The 23,588-nt window shown below is 41.7% G+C and overlaps 1 protein-coding gene across 3 annotated transcripts; it reads right to left on the bottom strand.

The window, feature by feature from the left end:
- Nucleotides 1-254: 254 nt before the first annotated feature.
- Nucleotides 255-21,272, bottom strand: washc5 (WASH complex subunit 5). 3 transcript variants are annotated; one of them, XM_006635989.3, is made up of 29 exons: nt 21,177-21,272; nt 19,740-20,042; nt 18,881-19,026; nt 18,426-18,510; nt 18,143-18,243; nt 17,594-17,786; nt 16,632-16,784; nt 15,498-15,611; nt 14,763-14,934; nt 13,779-13,906; nt 13,221-13,350; nt 11,995-12,107; nt 11,323-11,489; nt 11,033-11,108; nt 10,387-10,497; nt 8,911-9,051; nt 8,529-8,609; nt 7,684-7,785; nt 6,726-6,905; nt 5,960-6,084; nt 5,020-5,182; nt 4,321-4,423; nt 4,147-4,226; nt 3,512-3,615; nt 3,081-3,210; nt 2,328-2,424; nt 1,888-2,041; nt 819-906; nt 255-597 (listed from the first exon to the last, which is right to left on the bottom strand). In XM_006635989.3, the coding sequence occupies exons 2-29, from the start codon at nt 19,923-19,925 to the stop codon at nt 541-543; spliced, it is 3,480 nt and encodes a 1,159-aa protein (XP_006636052.1). In that variant the 5' UTR covers nt 19,926-20,042; nt 21,177-21,272; the 3' UTR covers nt 255-540. The 3 variants fall into 3 exon arrangements, with proteins under 3 accessions (XP_006636052.1, XP_015213685.1, XP_069050920.1); XM_015358199.2 differs by having other exon boundaries at nt 21,111-21,199; XM_069194819.1 differs by lacking the exon at nt 21,177-21,272 and adding an exon at nt 20,618-20,638.
- Between the last annotated feature and the right edge of the window lie 2,316 nt (nt 21,273-23,588).

Here is a 23,588-nt window from a genome sequence, read left to right as displayed (position 1 = left end):
GTTGGGGAGACCATTCAAATATTAATGATGGAATGGCCTATGAAAAACCATTCATTTTTGCTGCCAAAGAAACATAATAAAAGACCCACTGAATGTTCCACCACCTTATGCTCAATTAAGATCTTATGACACACATGCGGCAGGAACGTTCTGAGAAGTCTACTTCTTCTGATAAAACAAATTCCATTTCCCCGAGTTGAGTAGATCAAGCGAGTACGGTACAGGTTTGGTACCGCTTAAATAACCAAGGCCAAAACAGTGAAGCACCTAATTTATTAATAAGAGATCACATGGCATTTTGTATAAACTGTTAGACAACTTGTTTTTTAGCAAAACTGCACACATTTTATCCAGTTAATAGCTGTATATTAAAGACACGTAGTTAACGACACTAAACATTCAGTCACTGCGTTGGTTAGAAACCTAGAAGCGAAAAAGGCCTATTAGAGCTTGAAGCCCCCGCAGGCTATTGAGATGAAGGGGGTGAGCCGTGTCATACGAAGGCCCAGGCCCCCCGCTGCAGTCTTGTGACCAGCCCCATCACAGAACTGTTCGAAACTCATCGAAGATGAAGCTGGGGACGTGGGCTTCTGCCACCTGCGAAACAAAAAACACGGCACCATGTTGAGATTTCACAGGTAAACAGACAGCAACAAACACTGCCAGATCAAAAGCTTGACATTAAATTAAGCCGACTGCTTAACATTAGGGAACTATTGAAACAGCCCAGGAGGTTCTCAATTTTAAATTCCCCCCCTGCGTGTAAAAGCCACAGGAACTAAGCCTGACGGGGTCAAGAGCTGGTCTTGTCCGCTTACCTTCCGGGGGAGTTTGGTATAGTGCACATAATCCTCCAGGAACATGAGCGCCCCAACCACATCCGACGGCATCTCCGGAATCTTCTGGCTGGGAATACATTAGAAGAAAACGCTGACTCCTAGAATTGCACCCAAGAACATTAAACTAAAAAAAAAAACCTTAGCAACTCTATATTGCTCCTGCTGGATTTCTGTAGGCTTTTTTCAACCCTGCTCCAAACAAAGACAGTTTTTGCGTTTAAAGAAGTGGGCACCATAGGCGTAAATCATAATGTGAAAAAATGTGACCCGAGTGAAAGAGACCACTTTTGTTTTTAAATCAGCAGCACTCGGAATGACGGCTTTTTCAAAATGCCTCAATGCTGGGCTTCTCATCCCAAGTCCTCAGGATCTTCAAACCTGATTGTTTTTGTTCTAGTGAGGAAAGATGGCTTTGAAAAGGGGAACATCACTGGTAGTGAAGACTCAGTTGAGATCTATTCTGGGTGGGATACAGGCAAATACAGGAAACAATACTGTAAGAGGGCAGTAGCTTCAGGGACGATCAGAAGCACATTACCCAGGCTGCAGTTGGGAATGAGCTATTGTCCTCAGTCACCTGACAAATTCTGAGGAGATGATTGGTCAGGTGGTAGTTAAAGATAACCTCACAGTCAGATGGTTCCATTTGCTATAGGGAGGATCTGCCCTCTGTCCCCAGAAAGTACATGAAAGACCATTCCTGGAGGTTTTCCCGCTTCTTGATTTTTACACGATCAGCAAACCAATCATATTTTCTGACGTGGTCAAGTGACTGAAAGCAGCAACTCATTCCGCACAGCTTTCTGGGGAATGCGATTCATTCTCCACTGTGGCTGAACCTACAGCCTTATTAATAGATATGGTTAGATTATGCCACAGAGACCATTTGTTAATGGACAAGCTATGGGTACAATTTAAAAAAAAAGACCAAATCTCTCTCTTAATAGTCTGCTGTATTTTTAGAATTGCTGAGATGACGTGTCAGAAGTGATCATTTCAGGGGTTCTATTTTGTGCATTTCCAAAGAATAATCCCAGTAGTGTGATACCTCGTGCACTGCTCCATTATGGAGCGAACGAACTGGCCAATCAGAGCCAGAAACTGCTCAGTGTATCTGGAATGGAACTGCTTCAGGAGGGTAAGCAGACCCAGCACAAGAGGAGGCCAGTCAACTGGATCAGTCGACTTTCTGCAGGTCATTCCTGAAAGAGCAGAAAGAAACTGGAACAGACTCGCACAGACAGACCAGAAACAGCAGCAGAACTGAAAAAAGGCTAAACCACAGAGGCCTGAAAGTGCAGATTACAAATAAGACGATCCTTAAGTCAAAGAACTGCACTGCACAGAGAATAGAAATATTACCATAAAACTATCCCACTTAAATCTGTCAGTCAGGCTTATACAAAGTCTAAAATTACGCAACACACAAACAACAACGGCCCAAAAAAATGTCAGCCTTGCACTGAGCTATAAAGCTGAATTTCGTACCTTGGTTTTTGTTGTACTGCAGCTTAGGAAGCTGAGCAATGAGAAACAGAAAGTTCACAATGGGGAAATATGGTAACCGCTTGGTGGTTATGTAGATCTAGAGCAAGAAAAAAAAAGTTAATCAGCACAAATATTTCACTGATTGGCACTGGTCGCCCTGAAGAAGCTCTCCAATCCCGTGGTTCTGTTGGAAGTGGAACTGCATCTCCACTACTTTCGACCTTGAGAGAAAAAGGAGAAAATAGACTGTCGCGACCTCTTGCAATCACACACAAGCCTCCACTAATTAGAGAAGGCGTAGACGTCGGAATTAATAATCCAATTACCCCTCCAGATCACTACCACACCTTCCAGCGCCAGACTACTTAACAGCAGCGGTGCTCAGTATTGGGAATCCCTGTTGAGTTTCACGTCTTGCCTTCGCAGCTTCTCTCCTGAGCTCTCTATTGTGTGTTCCTGGTTCCTGGACTTCGATTCCCCTTGACAACGATTCCAGATCGTGATTTACAGCGAAGTGCTCCTGGTTTTCTAGCCCCATGCTCCTGCTATGTTTCTTACTACCACATAGGGTCCATCTGCCATCAACTCTGCCACGCGCTGGCGTAACACAGACCTTGATACGGCAGCAACCGAATCACTTCAAGTCACTCGTGAGACATGCTGTCTCTCAGGGTAAACTACTGCAGTTCATCTCTCGTGGAAGACACTGTTGTCTGAATTGAAAAGACAATAGGAACGTTGAAAGCAGCTCACTTTGTTCAGGGGGTTGTGAATCCCGGCAGCCTCCAAGTACGCCGTGATTTCATACAGGAGGGTGTTATCCTCTTTGGGGTACGGCAGGGAAGGGTCCTGGTAATGAGCCTCAATGTCAGAAAGGAGAGACCTGAGGATAATAAACAGCTCGTCAAATCCTGTAGCAGCAGAAGTGCTGTGATTAATTCCCTTTAATTCCAGCATTTTCAACACAAAGCACTATTTAACCTTCTTATACAGGCTCGAAAATGAGTCAGTTTGACGTATCTCATTGAAAATGATTTATTATCAAGGTGAGATGTAAAGCAATTTGTTTTCAAGGTGCCTTTGACTTGGGGAAAAAAAAAACAATTCAGCCATGAAGGTGAGCTGTTGGGAGTTTTAAAACCGCGAAGCACAAGGCTTTGTGTGTTTGAGCGACACAAACCTACTTGTTCAGATTTTCCAGAGCAGCAGCCAGGTGCTTCGAGTCAAACTTGCAGGAGTAGTTTAACTCATTAGCTATCTGCTGTCTTAGAATCTGCATCTGACCAACCTGTGACATTGAGAAAAATAGATAAGGATCATTGAGTGTTTACACTAGGACAAATATTCCGTCTTGAATGGACAAGAGTACATATTCCAGTATATTTGTGCAGTAAATATCCTGCAAAGTGTTCTCTTGTACCCTCATAAATTTAGGTCACTTTCTGGTACCACCAAATTATTTTCTACATAAACACATTGAGAACTCATTCTAGCCACAAAAAGTACCCAGAGTCCACTACACACCAACAAGCCCGGTAATCTCATTTCCACCTTCCCAAAATTCCTCCTGGAAGCTGAATTGAAAGTCACAACACAACAAAGAAAAGCTTCAACATCAAGTTGTTGCATCAAAATAAGGTAACTTAATTTTACTAAAAATATTCTTAAACGACTTTTTGATGATTTTATACATTCATTTAATACACTCAATGCTACAGTCATGCTACAGTCTCATTTTCTGAGCAAGGCAAAGACCACTTGATAAATCTTCTTCTTTACCTATACTGTATCTTAAGAAAAGAACAGAAAAACATAATACCTTCATAATTGCTTCCAAATACGAGGTCCAGATTTTTTGTGTTTTTGCAACAGCTGCGGAATACACTTTATTTGCATTCCCTGAAAAAAAAATACATCAAAATAAATATGTTTCCTACTTTACTGAAATATATATTGTTATACATAAATTGTGAATTACTTTTTTGGCTCTTACCAACAATTCCTTTAACAGGGTTTACAGAATTCAGCAAAGCTTTGAAAACATCAACCACAGTTCTGTCCCGAAGGATTGTCTTCTGCAACATGTTCAAGAAGTTCTGCAAATGGGAAGAAGCATGTGAACACACAAGGGGAAATGAAAATTCAATTTTCACACCTATCAGTGGCATTTCCACGGCACAGAAGTCTGAATTTTCACTGGAAATGATGACCATTTAACAGACTGGCAGTACTTCTACACATTCATTGAGGTTTAAATAACAAAATAACAAAAGAAGGAAAATGTGAAAATTTTGAAAAACAGTAGATCAGAGCTAAATTTCAACTCCTAGTCATATGGATGGGTCCTCAGTTTAGTCCCCAATAGACAATAGACAATACTTCAAAAACAGTATTGTAATTAGGTGTATAGAACTTATTCAAGAATATTGAATATTCAAGAAGAATTATTCAGGCATTTCTGAAAAACATTTCTAAAGCAAAGGAGGTGTGAGTGTGAGCTTTCCCTCCAATTGCAATTCAATTCAATTTATTTTTATATAGCGCCTTTCACAACAGGGTTTCCCCAGGGTGCTTGATTTCCAATACAGGTGTCCTCATCTGTGCGTTACCCGACATAATACTCCCAGTGTTCTCCAGTTACAAGCGTCACCCATCCAAGAGTAACCCCAGGTGTGCTGGGAACATCAGTTACCTGTAACTCCTTCACAATCATGAAACAGAGAAGTCTGTCAAGGCCATTTAGCCCAAACGTTCCCAGTGTGTCTTGGATCTCTGAAAACAGTCTGTTGTTGGTCACCTCCTGACGCGTCTTCATGTCATACCATGTGTTCATCTGGTCAATATAGCACGTCACTCTGGAAGAGAAAAAAAAATCAACTTTTCTACAGAATTTTATACGCAGCAAGTACCTGCACATAAACATATGAACAGGAAACAGTTCATTCCGTGCTGAAAGGAAAAGAAAAGAGACACAACAATTTGGCTGTGGGCCCAAAAAGACACCTGAAGAAGGCTCCACAGCCAGAACAGTGTCTCTTTTCTTTAATTACCTTTGCAGCCTACGCATGCTGACACAGCCACCTACTTGAACTTCTATGAATACATGAAACGCCACAACCTACTTTTTTGACAAATCATTACCTTCTCACACATCGAAAACCTGTGAACACATGTAAGAACAGTCAGCAAATGCATCCCGTCATGAAAATGCTGTCATGGCACTGTCAGCAAACTGCCTTTTACTATTGACCATAAAACACAAAGAAAAAGCACAGAGCTTGTGAGTGGCGTGTAATCAAATCGGCATGCAATCAAATGATTTGCATATTAAGATCAAAATGACAAAACAAATTACCGAGGCTCCCAGGTGCACTCCGTGCTGCAAAGACATGCTGCCGCAGGACAGAACATCTGGGAAGTTTCAGGATTGCATCAATCCTATACGTGTTGACCATTTTTTTGAATTATCGTGTGGCCATTTTTTTTAAATATCGCGAACACAGATCTGTTTCTTAGTAATTTTTTTTCAGGCGTTTTAAAATGTATACAATTTAGTTTAGCTATACAATAACAAAGAAATATTAATTTTGAATCATATTCCAAGTATTTTTCATTGCTTGTGTGGTGCATACTTTGGGTCTGTGATCCTTAGAATCTCTCGACACAGGCGTCCAATGAAGGTGGCGGACTCGTCCACTGGGGGGAACTTTGGAATGGGGATGTGGGTTGACTGGTACACACTCTGCCAGTCTTGGATCTACGGCGATAGAAAAGTACAACCCTGAGCACATCAGGCACCTTCACGTCTTCAAAAGCAAGCACGGCACAGCGTCAGCAACAATAAAATACGGAGGAATTAAGAACTGCCATCTGGTTTCTAATTATTTGCACATATCCTCTGTGTGTTTTTTAAGTGGTAATCCATTTAAAGTCATACAATTCTGTTATAATTCTGTGTTCTGGTGAGTAAAATGTAAGCTTGTACAATGAAACGCTTTACTTTTCTTCTCGAAAGTTCCCTATACTCGTGTCTCCCCCTCCCATGTCTATACTATCATAATTAGCCACATGACCAGTGGCAGTAAAAACAGCCTCCAAATGGACAATCCTATTCTGGTAGCTAGGAGATGTGTAAATGATGAAATGGGAGCAACATTAACCTGTGAAAAAGAAACGACATGCCCCGTTTCTACAATCTATTTAAATAATAAAGAGGCTTTTTACACAGGTGCTGCTCTGTGATGTACACTTCACACAGCTGTACCTTCTAATAAGTACTCCAGCAGATCAGTTTTAGTATTTCGTATCTGGCTTTCGTGAAAGGCAAGTGAACCGCTGGGTTACAGAGGAATTGAAATTAAAATGTATCAAGCAAGGAACCAGAATAAAAGCTCTCACCTTTGTCCTGAGAAAGCTGTTGCACTCCTGCTCGACGTTGTAGTTTATAATGCGGGACACCTCCTCCTGCCAGATTTTCAGGCCGTAGATACTCACGTAATCCTGGATGTACTCAAAGGACCGATAGAAGCCATCCATAGTGGCAGCCATTTCCTTTAGTTTGGGCATCAGCTCACTGGGCTGCCAGAATGAGGGAGAGAGGGGTTTAAATACAGAGCTGACTCTCTAGCTCTTAGCAGCCTTCAGTACACCTTTCAAGACATTATTCCGAAACTGCAAAACAAGATGGAGAAATGGAGGCTCTTCTCAGATCAATACAACTGAAAAGTATGATATACAGTATATGTACTGTAACTGCATGAAGCAGTGAAAACGTTTAAAAATTAAATATTTTTTTACATATTTAAGTAGGTAGTTTTCTCTTTGATGCTGCAGCAGCGTATTCACAGTCTAATTTCACTGGTAGAGAGAAATATGGGATACAGCTACTGGAGTTATCACCAGAACAAAAAATAACGTAATAAAATGTCAAAAAATACAATTGATAAGTTAGCGAACTGCAATATAAAATACTTTCCAATCTTGTTATTAGAGAGAAATATTTGACTATGAAGATGATCTGTAATTTGTGGTACAGAAAAACATATAAGGAAACATTGGGAAATAAATTCTTCTTTTTAAAATCCCAAGCATTTGATCAGCATGGAATACACATTGATCAAGTTCTAGTTCTTGAACTCTAGTGCTTGAGTTTAATGAAACAACTGACATATTATAAAAATAAACTGACATTTGTAGGAAAGTAAACTTTGATTTATAACCTGGGCATGCAAATGCCCCTTCCATAAATCAAATCATACTATTTTTAAACACAGTGAGATGTCAATACATACCTTCACTCCTGAAGGCTTTCACAGTTTACTTTGATTTGGATCTCAGTCAGTAGATGAATTCTCACCTTAGATTTGGGGTTGAAGATGAGACCCTTATGAAGAGCAAATGCTACTCTTCTCACTAATTCTTTCCTTATGCCATCTTCCAGTAACTGCTTAGGGTCAACCTAAGATAATCACACAGGGGAAAGACCATGAATGTCACCACCACGTCTTGCTGTTTCTCCAAGTTCATAAACCTGTTGCATTTAGGTCATTTCATCCACGATCTTCAGTCATAATTTGGTTAGGTTCTGAGTTCAAACACAATACTGCCCTATCACTACTTCTTCTCCCTCCTGGGAAATCCATCAGTAGCCTAGAGAAATATATAAGTACTTATGAATCCTCAAAATAATATACTGCTATTGACGAGGACTGATCTTATTAACTCAACTACCAAATATGAGCTTCTCTGAGCTAGTAGTCTGAGTCTAGCAAGCTATACCACTTTCATGGTCTGACGTACTGAAACCCCATTTTTCTTTGAATCTAAAGGACTGTATTTTTAACACAAGGTATTTCTTGAGTCACGACAGTGGAAACTGTTCTCAGGCCTGGGTTGATCTGTCCATTTATTAAGGGAAGTTTCTGTGCAGTGTGCAGACATTGACATAAGAAAGCACTTCTGGCAGTGTGCAAATCAGACAGATTTCTTTGCTAACTTTTCACATGCTTGGACCTAAAGCGCAGAACTGCAGAAATACCCTATATTATAACAAGCCTTAGGGTAAAAGAGGGTAAACTTAAAAATACCCTTAAACGTCAACAATGCACCTTATTAGAGTTTGATTTGCAAATAAGATTAGTCAACTTTATTCAAAATAAAGGATTTACAGATCATGTCTAATAATGGCATTACTGCATCTACCTTGATGATGCCAACAAGGGTTGTTTTCATCATAAGGATTCCTTCGGTGAAAATTGAAATGGCATGAGTCAGTTTGGCGACCTAAAAACACGTGAAAGAAAACAGGACAGCAGTAAATTAGTCTACTACGATGCTGTATCAGAAGTGTTTAACAGAGAAGAATGGGAAATGACTTGCTTCTTTTTCCCCCAAGCTGTGAGATCTGACGCTACAAGTAAATACTAGGAGATGGATGGCAGCTATTGACCTTCTGTTGCTTATACTGTGTGTTCATGCTCCCTAACGACGTATTACAGCAATGTAAGGCTGTGAGCATGCTGGCTGTCAGATTGCGGAGGATGAAAATGAGGGCACTCCACTAGCTTGGCTCTTCAGCTCCTACCTCATAGCGGGCATTCAGCTGGGCATAATCCCGCAACTTGTCCTTGTCCAGACGAGTGGGCACTTCCATGATGTCATGGATCTGCAGCTTGATAATTTTGGCCAGGGAAGTAAACATGCTCTCAGGAATGATCTGCAGCACCTGCAGAGGGACCAGAAAGATGCCGTCTAAACAAAGGCAGCTCTATTCTCCAGAATCACTTGCACTACAAATAGGGAAGTTCTGGCCATCTGTATCAAATGATCCACTTGAAAATATCCTTCGTTAGGATCTTTGAAGACACACCAAGATAAGATGTGGAGATTGCAGTTAAGCAACCAACTGAACTAAATGGGCTCGGTTTTCATTTGGATTTTGTGCAGTATTCTTACATTACGGAAATTAGTTAACTAGATTTATCCAATTAATTTCAACATTCCCTTATAAACATTAAAGATGTACTGCTAAACGTAACCATAGGCACAAGTAAAGGTGAAGTACATGTGAAAAGCATGACAGTTTGCTGTTTATACTTCACACCTGAAGTCTTAGCAGTCAGATCACTCCATCTTGTCTTTTCTCTCACTTTCCATGAGGAATTAATCTTTACTGGTTCCTTTACAGCAAACTGATGCACAGAACAATTAGGCTGAAACCAACACTGATTTTGTTTGAATTTGATTTTTAACTAAAGTCATTCAAGACCGTAAACACAGATTTAAACACAATGATACTGACTTATTTAGTGCTTCTCTCAGTTCATGTGAGAATGTCTTATACAGTACACATGTAGAATTGATGTGCAAATGTGAAGCTGAACTGTGATGAAATAAAGTGGTATGTTACTGAACAGTAATGGATGTAAGAACCGGCGTGAACTCAAAATGATACTCTTTAACGTTAATACTCAGATCTCTTGAGAGATCTAAGGCAATAGAACACTGGCAGATATTAATTTCTATTTTAATATTATTAAAAATAAAAACAATTCCATTACGCACATACATCGATAACACTTTATATCCCAAAGCACTTTATAGAAAGAAGGGGACCGAATTCTTTCACCTGGGCGATGTGCTGTAGGCATTCTGTGCCACCTGCCAGATTACACACCAGCAGGAGATGTGAGGAACTGCTTTAATTAACTAAAAGGGAAGTTGTCTTGATTCAGGACACCAGGATCAAAACCCCTACTGTTTCAAAAGGTGCCATAGGATCTTTAATGACCAAGTAATCAGAACTGGCTTGATGTCACATCTAAAGTTATGGCGCCACCTACAGAAAACTGCCCCCGGTCACCATGCTGGAGCCCTGGTCTGGACATGTTGTCCAGGGTGCAGAGCGCCACCTAGCTGCAGCAGCAGCCTGGATGTCCCTGGAGATCCCCCATCACAGGAGAGACCGGGCCCAGTCTTGCTTAGCCTCCAAATTCGCCGACGCTGCGGCAGTCCTGGAATAAGATTCCCTGTAACTGCGCGAGACTGAAGAGTTCCTCACCTTCCTCACATAGGAGACGAGCTCGCCGGAGTAGAACTGAGACACACTGAGCAGGTCAGGGCTGTTGGCCTGGTTAATCCTCAGCAAGGGCAGGTCCAGAGCCGACGCCAGCTTTTATACAGGCAGAACAGACAACAGCACAGACTTCAGAGATACACAAGAAAATAAGCAACAGACAGACTTTCCCATGTTTTAGATAACACGTGTAAATGCGAAGACTATACACAAATAACACACAATTTGCATTTGAATATCACAACAGGGGTGTTTCTTCCAATGTCTTGATAGCAGACTTGATCTATGAATGAAGACTTTATATCTAATGTATCTCAGTCACGTTTTTAGTCTCTGCATAATCTTTCCATTGTTTGTTTCAGATGTGGGATTCCTACGAGCAGGACAGATGGGGTAGACATTTATCATACCTCCCGAACCTTGTACCTGAGCAGCAGTCCAAGAGGAGACTCTCGTCCTGCTGATACCAAGATGTCTAGACCCGTGCCATGATGATACATTTTGTATATTTTTTTAGGAGAATTGTTTTCCCAAATCTTCGGAATGGAATGGGATTGAATTAAGCAATCCACACTAAGAACTATCACGACTACTAGAGCTTCAGGCAGCAGCATTTGCCCTTTTCATGTACCTTCAGGAACGTGGCCCGGAGTTTGGTCACCATTGACGGATTCACTCGAATGCTCTCTTGCATGATACCCGTGAAGCTGCAAACGAAAATAAAAGTCAACCGCCTAGTAATTTCTCTGTTAACTATCATTTGCTACATACTACATTCTAAATGGCGTATATTGACTGGATTTCGAAAAATTCTGTGTCCATGTTTAGGTTTTAAAAAGGCTGCTGACAGCTGATCATCAACACGTGAGGCCGAATACTCAGTGCAGCCCCGCTGGGCACATGCGGCACTATTGACATTACCTGTCGATGAGCTGCCAGGCGTAGGACAGGTCTCCCACGATCTGCATGGTGATCAGGAACTCCTCCTTGATGTTAATGGTACGGATCATCTGGTGAAGGAACTTGCGGGTGTCGGCGAGGAACTGACAGACCTGCAGATTGGACTCCAGCTGGTGGAACTCTTGCACCTGTTCATCAGGCAGGTGGGGACAACTCAGGGCCTCCTCTTTCACCGGTGTGATTCAGTTCCTCAGATAAATTCTAGACAGGTCTACATTTCCAATTCAGTCTTCTGAGGGTTTCTAAACCCGCTGATTATTAAATCTCCTTAACAAAATCCATTCATGGCATAGAAAAATGTATACATTTCAAATTAATGTATACTTGTTCACAATGTAATAGGGCTGCATTACATCACCAGACGTTTTGTGGCCTGGTTTGGAATTGCAGAACAATGGCGCAGAGCATACCTGGAAATTTAATTTATTTTGCAATATAAACTGGAGGTTTTCCACTCATCAATGCCGATTTTTTCTAACCCCGAAAATCCGAAAAGCGCGTTGCGGTTCCCCCTGAATGCAAAGGAAACATTGCTGCGCTGCAGGCGGTCAGGGGAACGGCTGTCCCAAAACAGATTCAGGGGCGTCTGACGCATGCAATACAACTGAGTATCTCTTCCAGTTTCCGACCTACCTCCTCCAGGGCCTGGATCAGCTGCACTGTCTTCCTCCCGGCAGCCGTGGAATCTTCGTAGTTCAGAGACAGGATCTGTTTGGATATCTCCCTGAACCACGCCTGCAGGTTCTCTGGTGGCCAGGAAACAAGGATCAGAAGGGGCACATGGATTACATCCCAACCATTCCCTACTCGTAGAAAGAAACTGCATCCCAAAACAAGTGACTATCTATTCTTTTATTCGCAGAGGAATGATCACACCTCTCTAAGAACAAAATAGCCCTCATTATTAACTCATTAAAGGAATCAGTTTCTCATACTGTAAGGGTTGTGTGGACCTGGAATAAGCTACCTGGTCATGTTTTTGAAGCCGATACTCTGGTTTCTTTCCAGAAACAGATGATTATTATCCCAAACTTGGGAAATTCATCGGATTTGTTTGAAGCTGGATGAAATCCTCGGATCGATTAACTACAAACTACAATAACTGGCCAGATGGGCCGATGTTTGTACCCTTTCTTACGACCTTCTCTTTTTCAACACCTAGATTCACCAATTGCACATTATACCCACCCAACATAGTCAAACATAGCTCTCAGTGCCACAAACCGCATGACACCGCACATGGGAGAATGAGGTCATGTCAGTACAAATCGGACCTGCCCACTTTCGAGCCTCTCGTCTTTTACCACGTTCCCGGGCAGCACAGTCCCATACTGCCTGGAGAAGTACGCCTCTCACTGACAGCACTGCGACAAGTTCAAGTGTCCAGCAGGCCTCAGGGAGAGCCCTGGCCAGCTCACCCCCCCCCTACTCTAGGATCGAACCCGTGGCCAGAGCCCAACCTTTACCAGTTACGCCTTTCAGGAGGCCTCAAGAGGCCTGTTGCGAAACTACTGCAGTCTGACCCTCAAAAACATTGCTTCTCAATCGAATCATTACTCATTTTGTGTTCGGAGCAAAATCAACAGGGACCGAGGCTTTTACGTAAGCACATGACAAGTATGGAACAAAATGTGCCCATTTTCGACGGCTTGCAACACTATGCAATCCAGAATGAGCCAGACCCATAATAAGATGTCTCGTTATTTCAAGTTGAATACATCCTGTGCATTCATTAAAAGGATTACCTGACTATGGGGCTATGTTACAGGTGAAGGCTGAGATTTAGGGTTAATGGTGCAAGATTAAGGGTACGTGCTAGGCCTAGAGTACACATGAGGGTTAGGGAGGTGCCTGGGTACCATTCTTCTCCACCCTTGTCAGGGGTTTGACCCCAGAAAAGACATCAGCCAGCTCAGTCATCCTCTCTGAGCCCTCCTGCTTGTAGCTCTCCCACTTCGCCTGCTTCTCAGACAGCATCTGCTTGAACATCTGGGAGAAAAACACAGGGATTTAGGTAACAGGGAAGCTCACTACTATACGACAAGACATAATAATTAATCATCCCTGGGAGCATAAAAAGTGTTTTTTTCACAGTGCTGTTTCACCAGCTGCTTTGACATTGTGGAAATATTTTTTCTTTAATAAAACATATTCAATTAACTTGTTTGCTCTGTTAAGATGCTGCTAAACATTTACTCAAAGATTTCTATAGTCACTATTTATATTAACTTACTAAAAAATAATGGGGTTCTTCTATTTATTCATAACCCTAAAATTCAAAGATACAGTAGATAACTTTCTTTTTGCATAGTTTAAAGCAAAAATGAATTAATCTGCCCATTATTTTAATAAGAAATTGCACCAGTATGTTCATGTTGAAATTTTAGGTCCTTGCTGGTTTATTAGTTTTGATTTACCTCCTTAAGAAGAAACTCAAACTGAGCCGTGTCCAGCAGTAGTTGGAAGAGGATCTTGGAATTGTATTTGGAGTCATTGATCACTTGATCCTTAATCTGACGCAACCTTTTGTTGTTTAGGTCATAAGCTGGAAAACAAAAATTCATAATAACATTGAGAAAACGAAAGGCAGACAAAGAGACACTCTATCCTTGGAGCTTGCTTGCATGATAGTGTGGCAGTCTGAAAAACTGCTGCCTGATAGTCATACTGCGCTTTTATAAGGTCACCATTCAAAGCACACAAAATGTTCTTTAATCTGTGGACCTGGCCTTTGTTTCCTGCCCAATATTTCCAAATCACATGCATCATGCAAAACAAAAGCATCCTTTTTAAAAATGTAAGCTTTTCTCCAGGGACACGCACCAACAGCTTTGCACAACAAGCTGGCTCGCTTGTGACCACAGCGCAGGCTGGCGGACGCGAACTGCAAGAGGTAACCTGCAGCTAGATCACCCTGCAACTCACAGCTGGCAGCCCACTGAAGCTCAGCAGGCGTGAGCCTGGCCAGTACCTGGATGAGGTGTTAGTGGGGCCAGTAGTTTGCGTGGGTCCTAAGTATAATAGACACTCTACTGTGAAAAGGCACCATCCTTCAGATGAGACGTAAAAATGAGGTCCTGACTCTCTGTGGTCAATAAAAATCCCAGGGTGTTTCTCAGAAGAAGTAGGGGCGTTACCCCGGTGTCCCGGACAATTGTCCCCCATTGGCCTTTACCTATAATACATCTCTGAACTGGCTTCATCACTCTGTTCTCCTCCCCACTGAGAGCTGGTGTGTGGGGAGCGTAATGGTGCACTATGGCTGCCGTCGCATCATCCAGGTGGGGCTGCACACTGGTGGTGGTGGAGGGGAGTCCCCATTACCCGTAAAGTGCTTTGGGTGGAGAGTCCAGAAAAGCGCTATATGAGTGTAAGGAATTATTATGCATTATTATCATGACCTGAATCGGCCGTGTGAAGCATCAGCCACCGGATGGCCACGTTGCAGTCCCGGAGGCAGTTGAGCAGCTTGGGAATGTTGTCCAGCACGATCTCCTCCCTCAGGAAGCCCTCCTTCAGAAACTGCTGCACCTGGGGCCTCAGCGTCTCCACACTGGCAGCGTAGCGACTGGCCTGCAGGGATTGTCACGGCAACGGGCCGAGCTGATTAGCGCCCCTTTCCCATGACGCTTCACTGGGCACCTTCAAGCCCGGAACTACTGCCACACAGCTTTTAGAGACCCAGGAAATACCACTGTAACCCACCTCCAGGATGAATGAAGCACTGAGTCCAACTTTAGGATTGAAAACAGAATACAGTCGGGGATGGATTTTTGTGTTCGTAGGCCCTAGGCACTTTCACTCCGAAATGTGTAAAAAGAGGGGTCAACGCCAATTGAATGACGTCGAGGGACACGATGCGCTTTAAACTGTTCTAACGCTAAACCACGCGATTGATGGAGCAAGTCGAGCGACCATCACTTCCATACTTCTAGTTTCTAGAACGGCCGCTAGATAGCATGTGATTGTTTCAGCTTATTTTCCTTTAGTCATCAGTGTTTCCCTCCTTCGTAGGCCCTTCAAGTTTCATAGGCCCTGAATACGGTCAAAACGTCTCATGTAAAGAACACAGTGAATGATGAAATTATCATTGGATATTCTTAGCCCACCCTCTAAACAGATTTCAGCACCTGTACCTGTTCTTTAATATTAGCTTGATCAAGAGTGTAATTCAAGGCAGTCTTGGCAGCTTTGTAGGGTTCCCAGGCCTCTATAAGATTCACTGTGATCCCCATGTAGATGCTGATAACCTGAAAGGGAACGAGATGGTCATTGCATGAAGCTCGGTCTGTGCTCTTGACTCATGTCAGCCATACATTATGTCGCTAGTTTGCAACCTCCCATTATTTGTTCTCTTAAGAGATGAAAAACTGCATGCTAACACTTCCCAAGGAGTGCCCAGCCAAGCCTTCTGCCTCTTCGGACTTTGTGTGACCCGAGAGGGAACAGCAGGTTGATACTGGCCACGACCTCCCATTCCGTGAGGGAGAGGACTCTGGGGTCCCTCACAGATATCACCAGCTTCAGTGGCTGCCAATCAGAAACAAGGCTCGCTTGCTAAGTGCAAAGCCAACAACATCCTTTTTGGTTCCGACGTTCCGATCCCGCAACTTGGGCCATGCCAAGGATAAGCCACTTGAGTCCAACTTCCCAATCCCAGAAGCTAGGAATGCACGTGACAAGTCTCAAACTCGGATTTCCTGACCACATATGGTGGCATACTCCAGATCCAGTTCAGCAAATTCCAGACTACAGGACCCACTGGGTTCATGTGCTAGCTTTTTACATAAGAAAACATACTATTAGTTACCCCCCCCCACTTCACAGAATACAAAATGTTTTTAGCGATAGCAGTAAATGTCTCGCTAATCTTAAAAGTAAAAAATACCTGTACAAATGTCTGAGGAGGTTCCAGAGCAGGGTTCTCCATTTGTTTGGTTTTTTAATCTGGCACAAGAATATGACACAAATGTGCTTTGCACATTAACTACACAGTAAGAATGGCTCGTTGCTGACTGATGACATTGCTTGTGGTCTGAGCTTGCAATGCATCTCCCGATTCCAGACCTGGGGGTTTGTGCACTCATTCTGGGACTGTTCTGCTTTGCTGCAGTCGCTACATTTTACCATGATGCACTCTTGCTGACGCTTATAAAGAGTTTCCTCATCCTGTACCTAGTTTGTCTAAGCAACCAAACCCACTTTCCGCTGCACTCTGCACATTTCCCAAACAACAAAGCCGAGATAATACTACGTTCCTGCATACTCACCCAATTGTCTGGGAAGTATTTATCCACGATCTCCCTCATCTTGGCTTGCTGTGTGTGGAGGATGGAGGGGTTGAAATACAGGATGACATACAGCAGGGCAGCCTGGTTGGCCAGGGCTGTGCTTCGGTGCTCAGGCAGGGGATAAGCAGAGACCTGAAGAGCACGAACACACACTTACAAACAACCTCTTACACAGCACTTAGGTCTCCCGATGCTACAGACCCGCAGGGTATACTTTAACTAGCAAGCACACAGTGCCCAGTGGACCTTAGGACTTAAACATTTCTGCCAGCAAGCCAGAAAGCTAAAACACATAAATGACTCCAAAGAGATAACCCAACCAAAGAAAACTGGATTGTTATCGTTTCAGAGATTTATGAGATGGAAACATTACCCTATCAATTAAAACTCCAGAAAAAGGCCTTTGAGAGATAATGGGAGAGGTGGATTCTTTTTTGCTACCTAATAATAGTATTGATTTAATGTTTTTGAAGTTTATGTTCTGTTATATTGCTTCCACCCACCTTTCTCCCTAACACCTCACCTACTGTAACTCCCTAATACGCTCTGTCGAACAGAGAAAAAAGGTTAATGAGCACACTGACTCATTTATATTTGTAATACTTGATGTTTTGTAATGACTGGCAACTTTATTTCTAAACATTTTTTATGTTGATAAAAAAATGACCCCAATAGAATACAAGTAATAAAAAAAACACTCTAACCACCTCTCATCTCAACTATAATCCTGCAGACAACAGTCAAACTCCCCAGCGCCACTGTCGGCAAGTGACGTGACCTCACGAGGGGGCGCACCAGACGCATTTCAGATATGGAGATACCTGGCCTTCTCAGCTTTGGCAGAGGCAAGAAGGGGAATGCTCTGCTCATACATAGCGAACACCCCATGCATCTTGGCTTCACTGGTGACATACTGGAGCAGAACAGAGGGGGCGTCTTGCCTGGTTGTAAATGTCGTCCGAGCGCAGGCGGCCTATCACCATGCTGACGAAGGTGGCGCTGATGGGCACTCTCTGGAAGTAGCTCTCTGGGTAATTCGGGGGCCGTTTGGACCCGGGCTGGCACGAGTACCCTGTGCTACGCAGCAGCTTGCAGATGTCATCCAGATTGGAGTCTGCCGACGAGCGGGCAGCACTGGGAAGTGGAAGAAGTCCACAGTTGTATGAAAACGAAACTCCATGAACATGAGAAAGAAAACTTTTATGTTATTCAAATGCTCTTCCTGTATTTCTTCAGCCAAACACCCCCAGAATTTCTCTATCACACCCTCAGTGTTTCCACTGCTGTAAAATATGTAAAAATAATGAAGGTGTTAAAAAACACCACAGCACTTCTGAAGAAAAAAAATATTTTAAAAATAAATTTTAAAATCTGATAAAAAAAACATGTTGGATATTTGACTTCACACTGGTATCTAAGCTATTTTTTTCAAGATAATGATCACACAAAAATGTCCCTTTAATATCCACAAGTCCCATAAATACCCTTACCTGTATCTGTAATAAGACACCAGCATCCTCTCTCTGACCTCACCTTCAATCTTCTGGTCAATGACCAACAGCATGACTCCATACAAATAGAGAGCTTCACACTATATATATATAAAACACAGTCAATAAAGTCAATTGTTAAAAGCAGATGATAAAAGTGAATAAAACAGTGCTGTATTTCTACAATGTTAAAGATTATGTTCAGTTCTCCAGAAACCCAGCTCTCAGAAAGAGCTTAAACGTGCAACTAATTTTGTTGAATAAATGCACGACACAAACATACCACGAGCTGTTTCCCATCTTCATTCAATAGAATGGTTTCCAATGTCTGCTGAATGTAAACACCTTCATTAAGATCATCCAGATACCTACAAAGACACAACGCGATTCATCCGTGTGAGAAACATGCAGGTCTACAGTTCTGCAAAGTACAACGTTCACATCCTGCTTCTAGTAATGCTTTTAGAAGGCATCACATTGATTTTCCACATTATAACACAATGTACTTCTTGGTACTGTGACCCTTTGAAGAAAGACCTGTCAAAGATAAGTTGATGCACTCTGAACCATTGGTATATCCATGCAGCAAAATTGTGCACAAATACCAATCAGTGACATGTCACACCTATAGTTCTCCTGCTATATTAAAGACAGGGACTGAACACCAAGGTCACAATTAAATGCTAAATATGTAAGAGACAACCAGAAAAATAATGAAGTTCAGGAAGATCTAATTACCTGTTTAAATCCACAATGTATTTGTGGACACTTTCAAATGCAAGGTAAAAGCGTGAGAGTATTTCAATGTTATTTTCACGGAATTCTTCGTCTAAATCCTGGAGCTCTGGCTTGGCCTCCAGTTTGCCTTCGTAGTGTTCTGGACCCTTGGAGAAAAAAAGACATAACAGATTCCTTATAAAGCATATTTATACATCATGATAGCTATTGCATCCCTCTCTCTCACTGCCATAAAAGCACATTCATTACACTTCAGATTGTTTGGAGAACAGGAGACTCCTCTTTACTCAGAGGGTTAGGGGGTAGGGAACAAGCTACCTAGCCATGTTGTTGAAGGCAAAATGCTGGCTTCTTTCAAGAAACAGAAGAATGAGATCCTTGGATCAAATAGCTTTTAATTACCAAATGGGTTAGATGGGCCAAACCGCCTTCGCTCATTTCTATCTGTTCTTAAACCAAGCAATAGGCCGAAGTTGAACATTTTCAAGTAAAAACAAGGTGGCAGATGAACATTTAAAGAAATGATTGAGTGGAGTGGTGGCTCTGTGGCTAAGGATCTGCGCCTGTGGCTGGAAGGTTGCCAGTTCAAATCCCACGGCTGGCAGAGGAATCCTACTCCGTTGGGATTCTGAGCAAGGCGCTTAACCCCAGCTGCTCCAGGTGCTGTATAAATGGCTGACCCTGCGCTCTGACCCCAAGCTTTTCGCTCCCCATCTGTGTGTCTCATGGAGAGCTTGTTGGGGTATGTGAGAAAAAAAGTTCCTAATGCAAGAAATTGTATAGGGCCAATAAAGTGATCTTATCTTAACATAAAGGTCAAATGGAACCTGTCAAAGAGACACAGTTGAACGCACTTTACCTTAAAGTAACTGAAATCACAGATAATATCCCCATATTTCTGTTGGTCAGTTTTATCTTTCAGCCTGAAGACACTGGGAATGAAGTCCGAGAGTCGGAGGAGTTCTGCAATGACCGCATTCCCTCGGGAAACAATCCTCAAGATGGCTTGGCCACACAAATTATTCTCCGCTAGAAAGTCTACCATGGCTGACACTCAGATCAAAGCTGCAGAGCCAGAAAGATATCCTAAAGCATTCCTCAGCCTGGCACCGTCAAAGAGTCATACAGTCCGGAGGAAGCTCATCTGGTAGAGGCACGGGACCTAAAACAAAACCAAGCGAACAAAATGTAACCAAAGATCAAAGTTTAATATTGAGGAGCATATAAGCCAGCTATGTCACTTCATGAAAGTCAGGGTAGTTTTTCACATAATTGGGCTGAGCATAAATGTATTAACACTTTGAAAAGATTACTGTAATCTGTACAGACAGCAACAAAGCAATGAGAATCGTTCAGCAAACCTTATAAATGGCAGAATTATCATTTAGAGTAGCTAGAACTACACTTTTTGAGGAATCAGATCAACCACAAATCTTTGCTCTAATATTTTCCTTAATGAATTTAATCTTTTTAAATCGCTGTTGTTATTTTTTTCCACAAAATATATTGATTTGATTTGACTGATATTGAATATATGGGTTGATTTTGACAAACAGGGTACTCATCTATATTACTTGGCACATTGCTGCAAGCAGTGTTATGGGCCCATTCTTACAGAGTCTTACAAACCACAGTACAGTCTCTACAGCGCTACGACCAAGATGACATCCTTTAGAAATATGTCTCATGGACTCCACAGGTACAGTAAGATTAAAAAAATGCTCCATACTCACTTACAATTATGGAGTAAGTCTTTTGCACTAAAACGTTAGGTGCTGATATTCCATTGAGATATTTTTATATCTTGAAACAGATAAGCATGAATATTAATAACATGTCCATAGCCTGGTAGGAAGGAACTGACTACTACTGATCAATTTCATGGTTTTTAACAAAAGCCGGATTGTTCTTTCGTAGACGTAACTCAGTTAACTATAGTTAAGAACTCTGTTACACATTTATTAAATAAAGGCTCCTAAAAGGTTAACAATCTTAAATGATCACGTATATCTTTACGTATCTTTAAATTAACGTAACTGTCTATGTTTGAGTTGCGGCTTCAGATTTGCATCTATCGATTTATTTTCCACGAAGATGGTTGTTCCTACTGTACATTATTTCTCCTTACTTCCTAATTTCCCTGTCAGCCTTGAGTTTTGCAATGAGAGGCAGCTCGAAACAGACGGTCCCTTTCTTAACATCGATAGAGCAACAAGTTTAAATTATCTACCTTATCCTTGCTTGTTTCTTGCAAAAAAAATAAAACCTATATGAAATATTGGAATATGAAACCCACCACAGTCCCCTTCCAGTCTCCCGTTGTACAGAACGATCACATGACACTTGGACTGGAATCATATGACCCGGTAGTAGTGTGTGCAGATTTATTTATCGGTGCTGCTGCACCATCAAGTGAGAGCACACGGTGTTCATTGGTGCGCTTTATAAAACAGCAGTACGATTAATCACCATAGGTGCAAAAAAGGTTTACGGCTTACGCCGTCCCTTGAATTCCTCTTTTCTACTCTCTCTGAAGAGATCTTTTCGCTTCGGAGATGTTTTATTACACCGAATTCCTGAAGGCAGATTCTTCCGGCCTTGTGTCGGGCTGGGAGTTGTGGGATACGTGAAGTTCCGGAGCTCTCTCGCCCAGTTAGTGTAGCTCATCATTTCCTCAGATTAGTCACTGCAGCGTGTACAATAACTTCATTAAGAGCCAGATTTATGTTGTTACGTGAAACAATCCCCCTTCACGATCAACGATCGCTTGCTAACCCGCTGCCTCGAAGTTGTGAAGTTGGCACACTGGTCTGAAAAGAGGCTGCCCGAGTTCTGTGGATGCGAGAAAAAAAAAACTAAACTAACACTTCACTGCAGGTGTCACTAAAGGGCTTTTGAATTTTCAACAGCAATCTCACTATCTCTTCGGTTGTTTTCCCAGCAGACACTCATGAACGACTAGAAATTTTTCATGTTACAATTACGTAAATTGTGTACTTAAATACTTTTTATCTTTTAAAATTGAATTAAAAGTGTGCACTATTTATTACTAAATTGTACCACAATAGTTTCTTTCATAAACGATACACACATATATATCCCTTATATGTAATATGTAATATGTTTTAAGTTTAAATCAGCAGGATAAAGCATAAGAATTTTACTAAATGATTAATTGAGGGGTTTCAAAGCAACGGAAATAGACATGAGAGACTTTTTAATTTTTGTTTTTTTTAGAAAATCAGGGAACTACATCAAAGCACGATATAAACCTAACCGTGGTTTATGCAGAAATTAAGCATGCTTATAATGTAAATAAATAACGTAGAAATCTCAGATTAAAGACAAATTTAAATAAATTAAATGAAAAATAAATGACTCTTTGAACGACTACCTCATGCCCTTGCGTATCAATTAAAAAGAGCAATAAAAATATGCAGACACACCTCACATAACCCAAGAGAAAAGCAAATAAAGAGCTAGGACCAGCAGCTTCTGGCTTGACTGGAGTGAGTCATTTACGAGCCTGCACTCGTACAACAAACGCCACTAAAAAATAAGTCTTCATTCTCTAGAATAACTATAACATGAAGAGCTTGGTTTAAAACACAAATCAGATAAATTTGCCCATCTCGTTCTACAGACATGGATTAAGTCTGTTAGCCTGTTCTCTGACGTTTGCATTTCGCTGCTCTTGTCCTTAGACATCCCTGCCTTGAGAGCTGTTTCATACAAACACAAAAAGATGGTCAGTTTTCTTGGGCAGGCATACTAAATGGCTTTAATCAAGTCCGTAATAATTGTACTGTTGCTCTCGCAGTTGGAAGCGTACAGTAAGTACCTGGTCATCGTGGATTGTGGTGGTGGTGCGCGCTGGGGGATTTGGGGCGGTTAGCACAATGAAAGTGTCTTTGCAGGGGGCTTTTACTGCGAACGAAGAAGCAAACAAACACAACACTAATTGAAGATTTGTATCAAAGTGACATCTGTATTTTGGTTTTCCTTGCTGAGTTATTAGCAGTCATAGCCTTATGTTGGGTACTAATAATGTCCTTATGTGTCATCTTTTCCTGACAGTGTTGTTCATCAACACTAAACCCACTGCAGATATCTTATGCTAGTCTAGAGTGTTTGCTGGAAACAATAGTCTCAATTTGATCCTTGTGTAAAAGAACACTGTTTCTGACACAAGCCCTTTGGCTAAATGCATTCAACCTTTAACATGACCCTCCACCACAACACCTGGCTTGGGGGGTAGTTAGAAAATTAAAACAGACTTTCATGGATCAAAGCTTTTGTTACAAACTGCAGAGCTGGGTGGTGTTTGAAGTTTTTAGACCATTTCTTATTTGTTGAATACTGCACATCCTTGTTGTCTTTGTTGGCCAGATCACATGTTATTTGTCAAATTGTAAAAACTGGAGCAGAAATTATTTATTTTAAGACCTCTAAGTCTGTCAGAGGTAAAAACTGTTTCTCTATGTTGTGCAATACTTCAGTAATTCCTTACTTTTTTCAGGAGCCATTGGAGTAGCTGTTTGTACTGGAACAGTTTATTACCATATCAAAGTATATCAGAACACAAATATTAGAATCTGATATCGATTAAAAAATAACACTTATTTTGTTGTTTGAAAAATCAAAATAAAGGCAAAACTCCACAGAGGTAAAACTAGACAAGAGCTCTAAATGGAACACTTTATGTTAT

The sequence above is a fragment of the Lepisosteus oculatus genome, chromosome 10, assembly GCF_040954835.1.
Source record: "Lepisosteus oculatus isolate fLepOcu1 chromosome 10, fLepOcu1.hap2, whole genome shotgun sequence".
Taxonomy (NCBI): domain Eukaryota; kingdom Metazoa; phylum Chordata; class Actinopteri; order Semionotiformes; family Lepisosteidae; genus Lepisosteus; species Lepisosteus oculatus.
The sequence above is the reverse complement of the archived record's forward strand: the minus strand, read 5'-3'. Positions and strand labels throughout refer to the sequence as shown.

What these genes read in the sequence shown, in the direction of transcription:
- washc5 (XM_006635989.3), bottom strand. Translation starts at nt 19,925, where the DNA reads ATGGTAGACTTTCTAGCGGAGAATAATTTGTGTGGCCAAGCCATCTTG. An exon ending in GTGATTTCAGTTACTTTAAG is followed by an intron (nt 19,027 to 19,739) that starts GTAAAGTGCGTT and finishes TTTTTCTCCAAG; the next exon opens with GGTCCAGAACACTACGAAGG. An exon ending in GCCTGGCAGCTCATCGACAG is followed by an intron (nt 11,109 to 11,322) that starts GTAATGTCAATA and finishes TTTCGTTTGCAG; the next exon opens with CTTCACGGGTATCATGCAAG.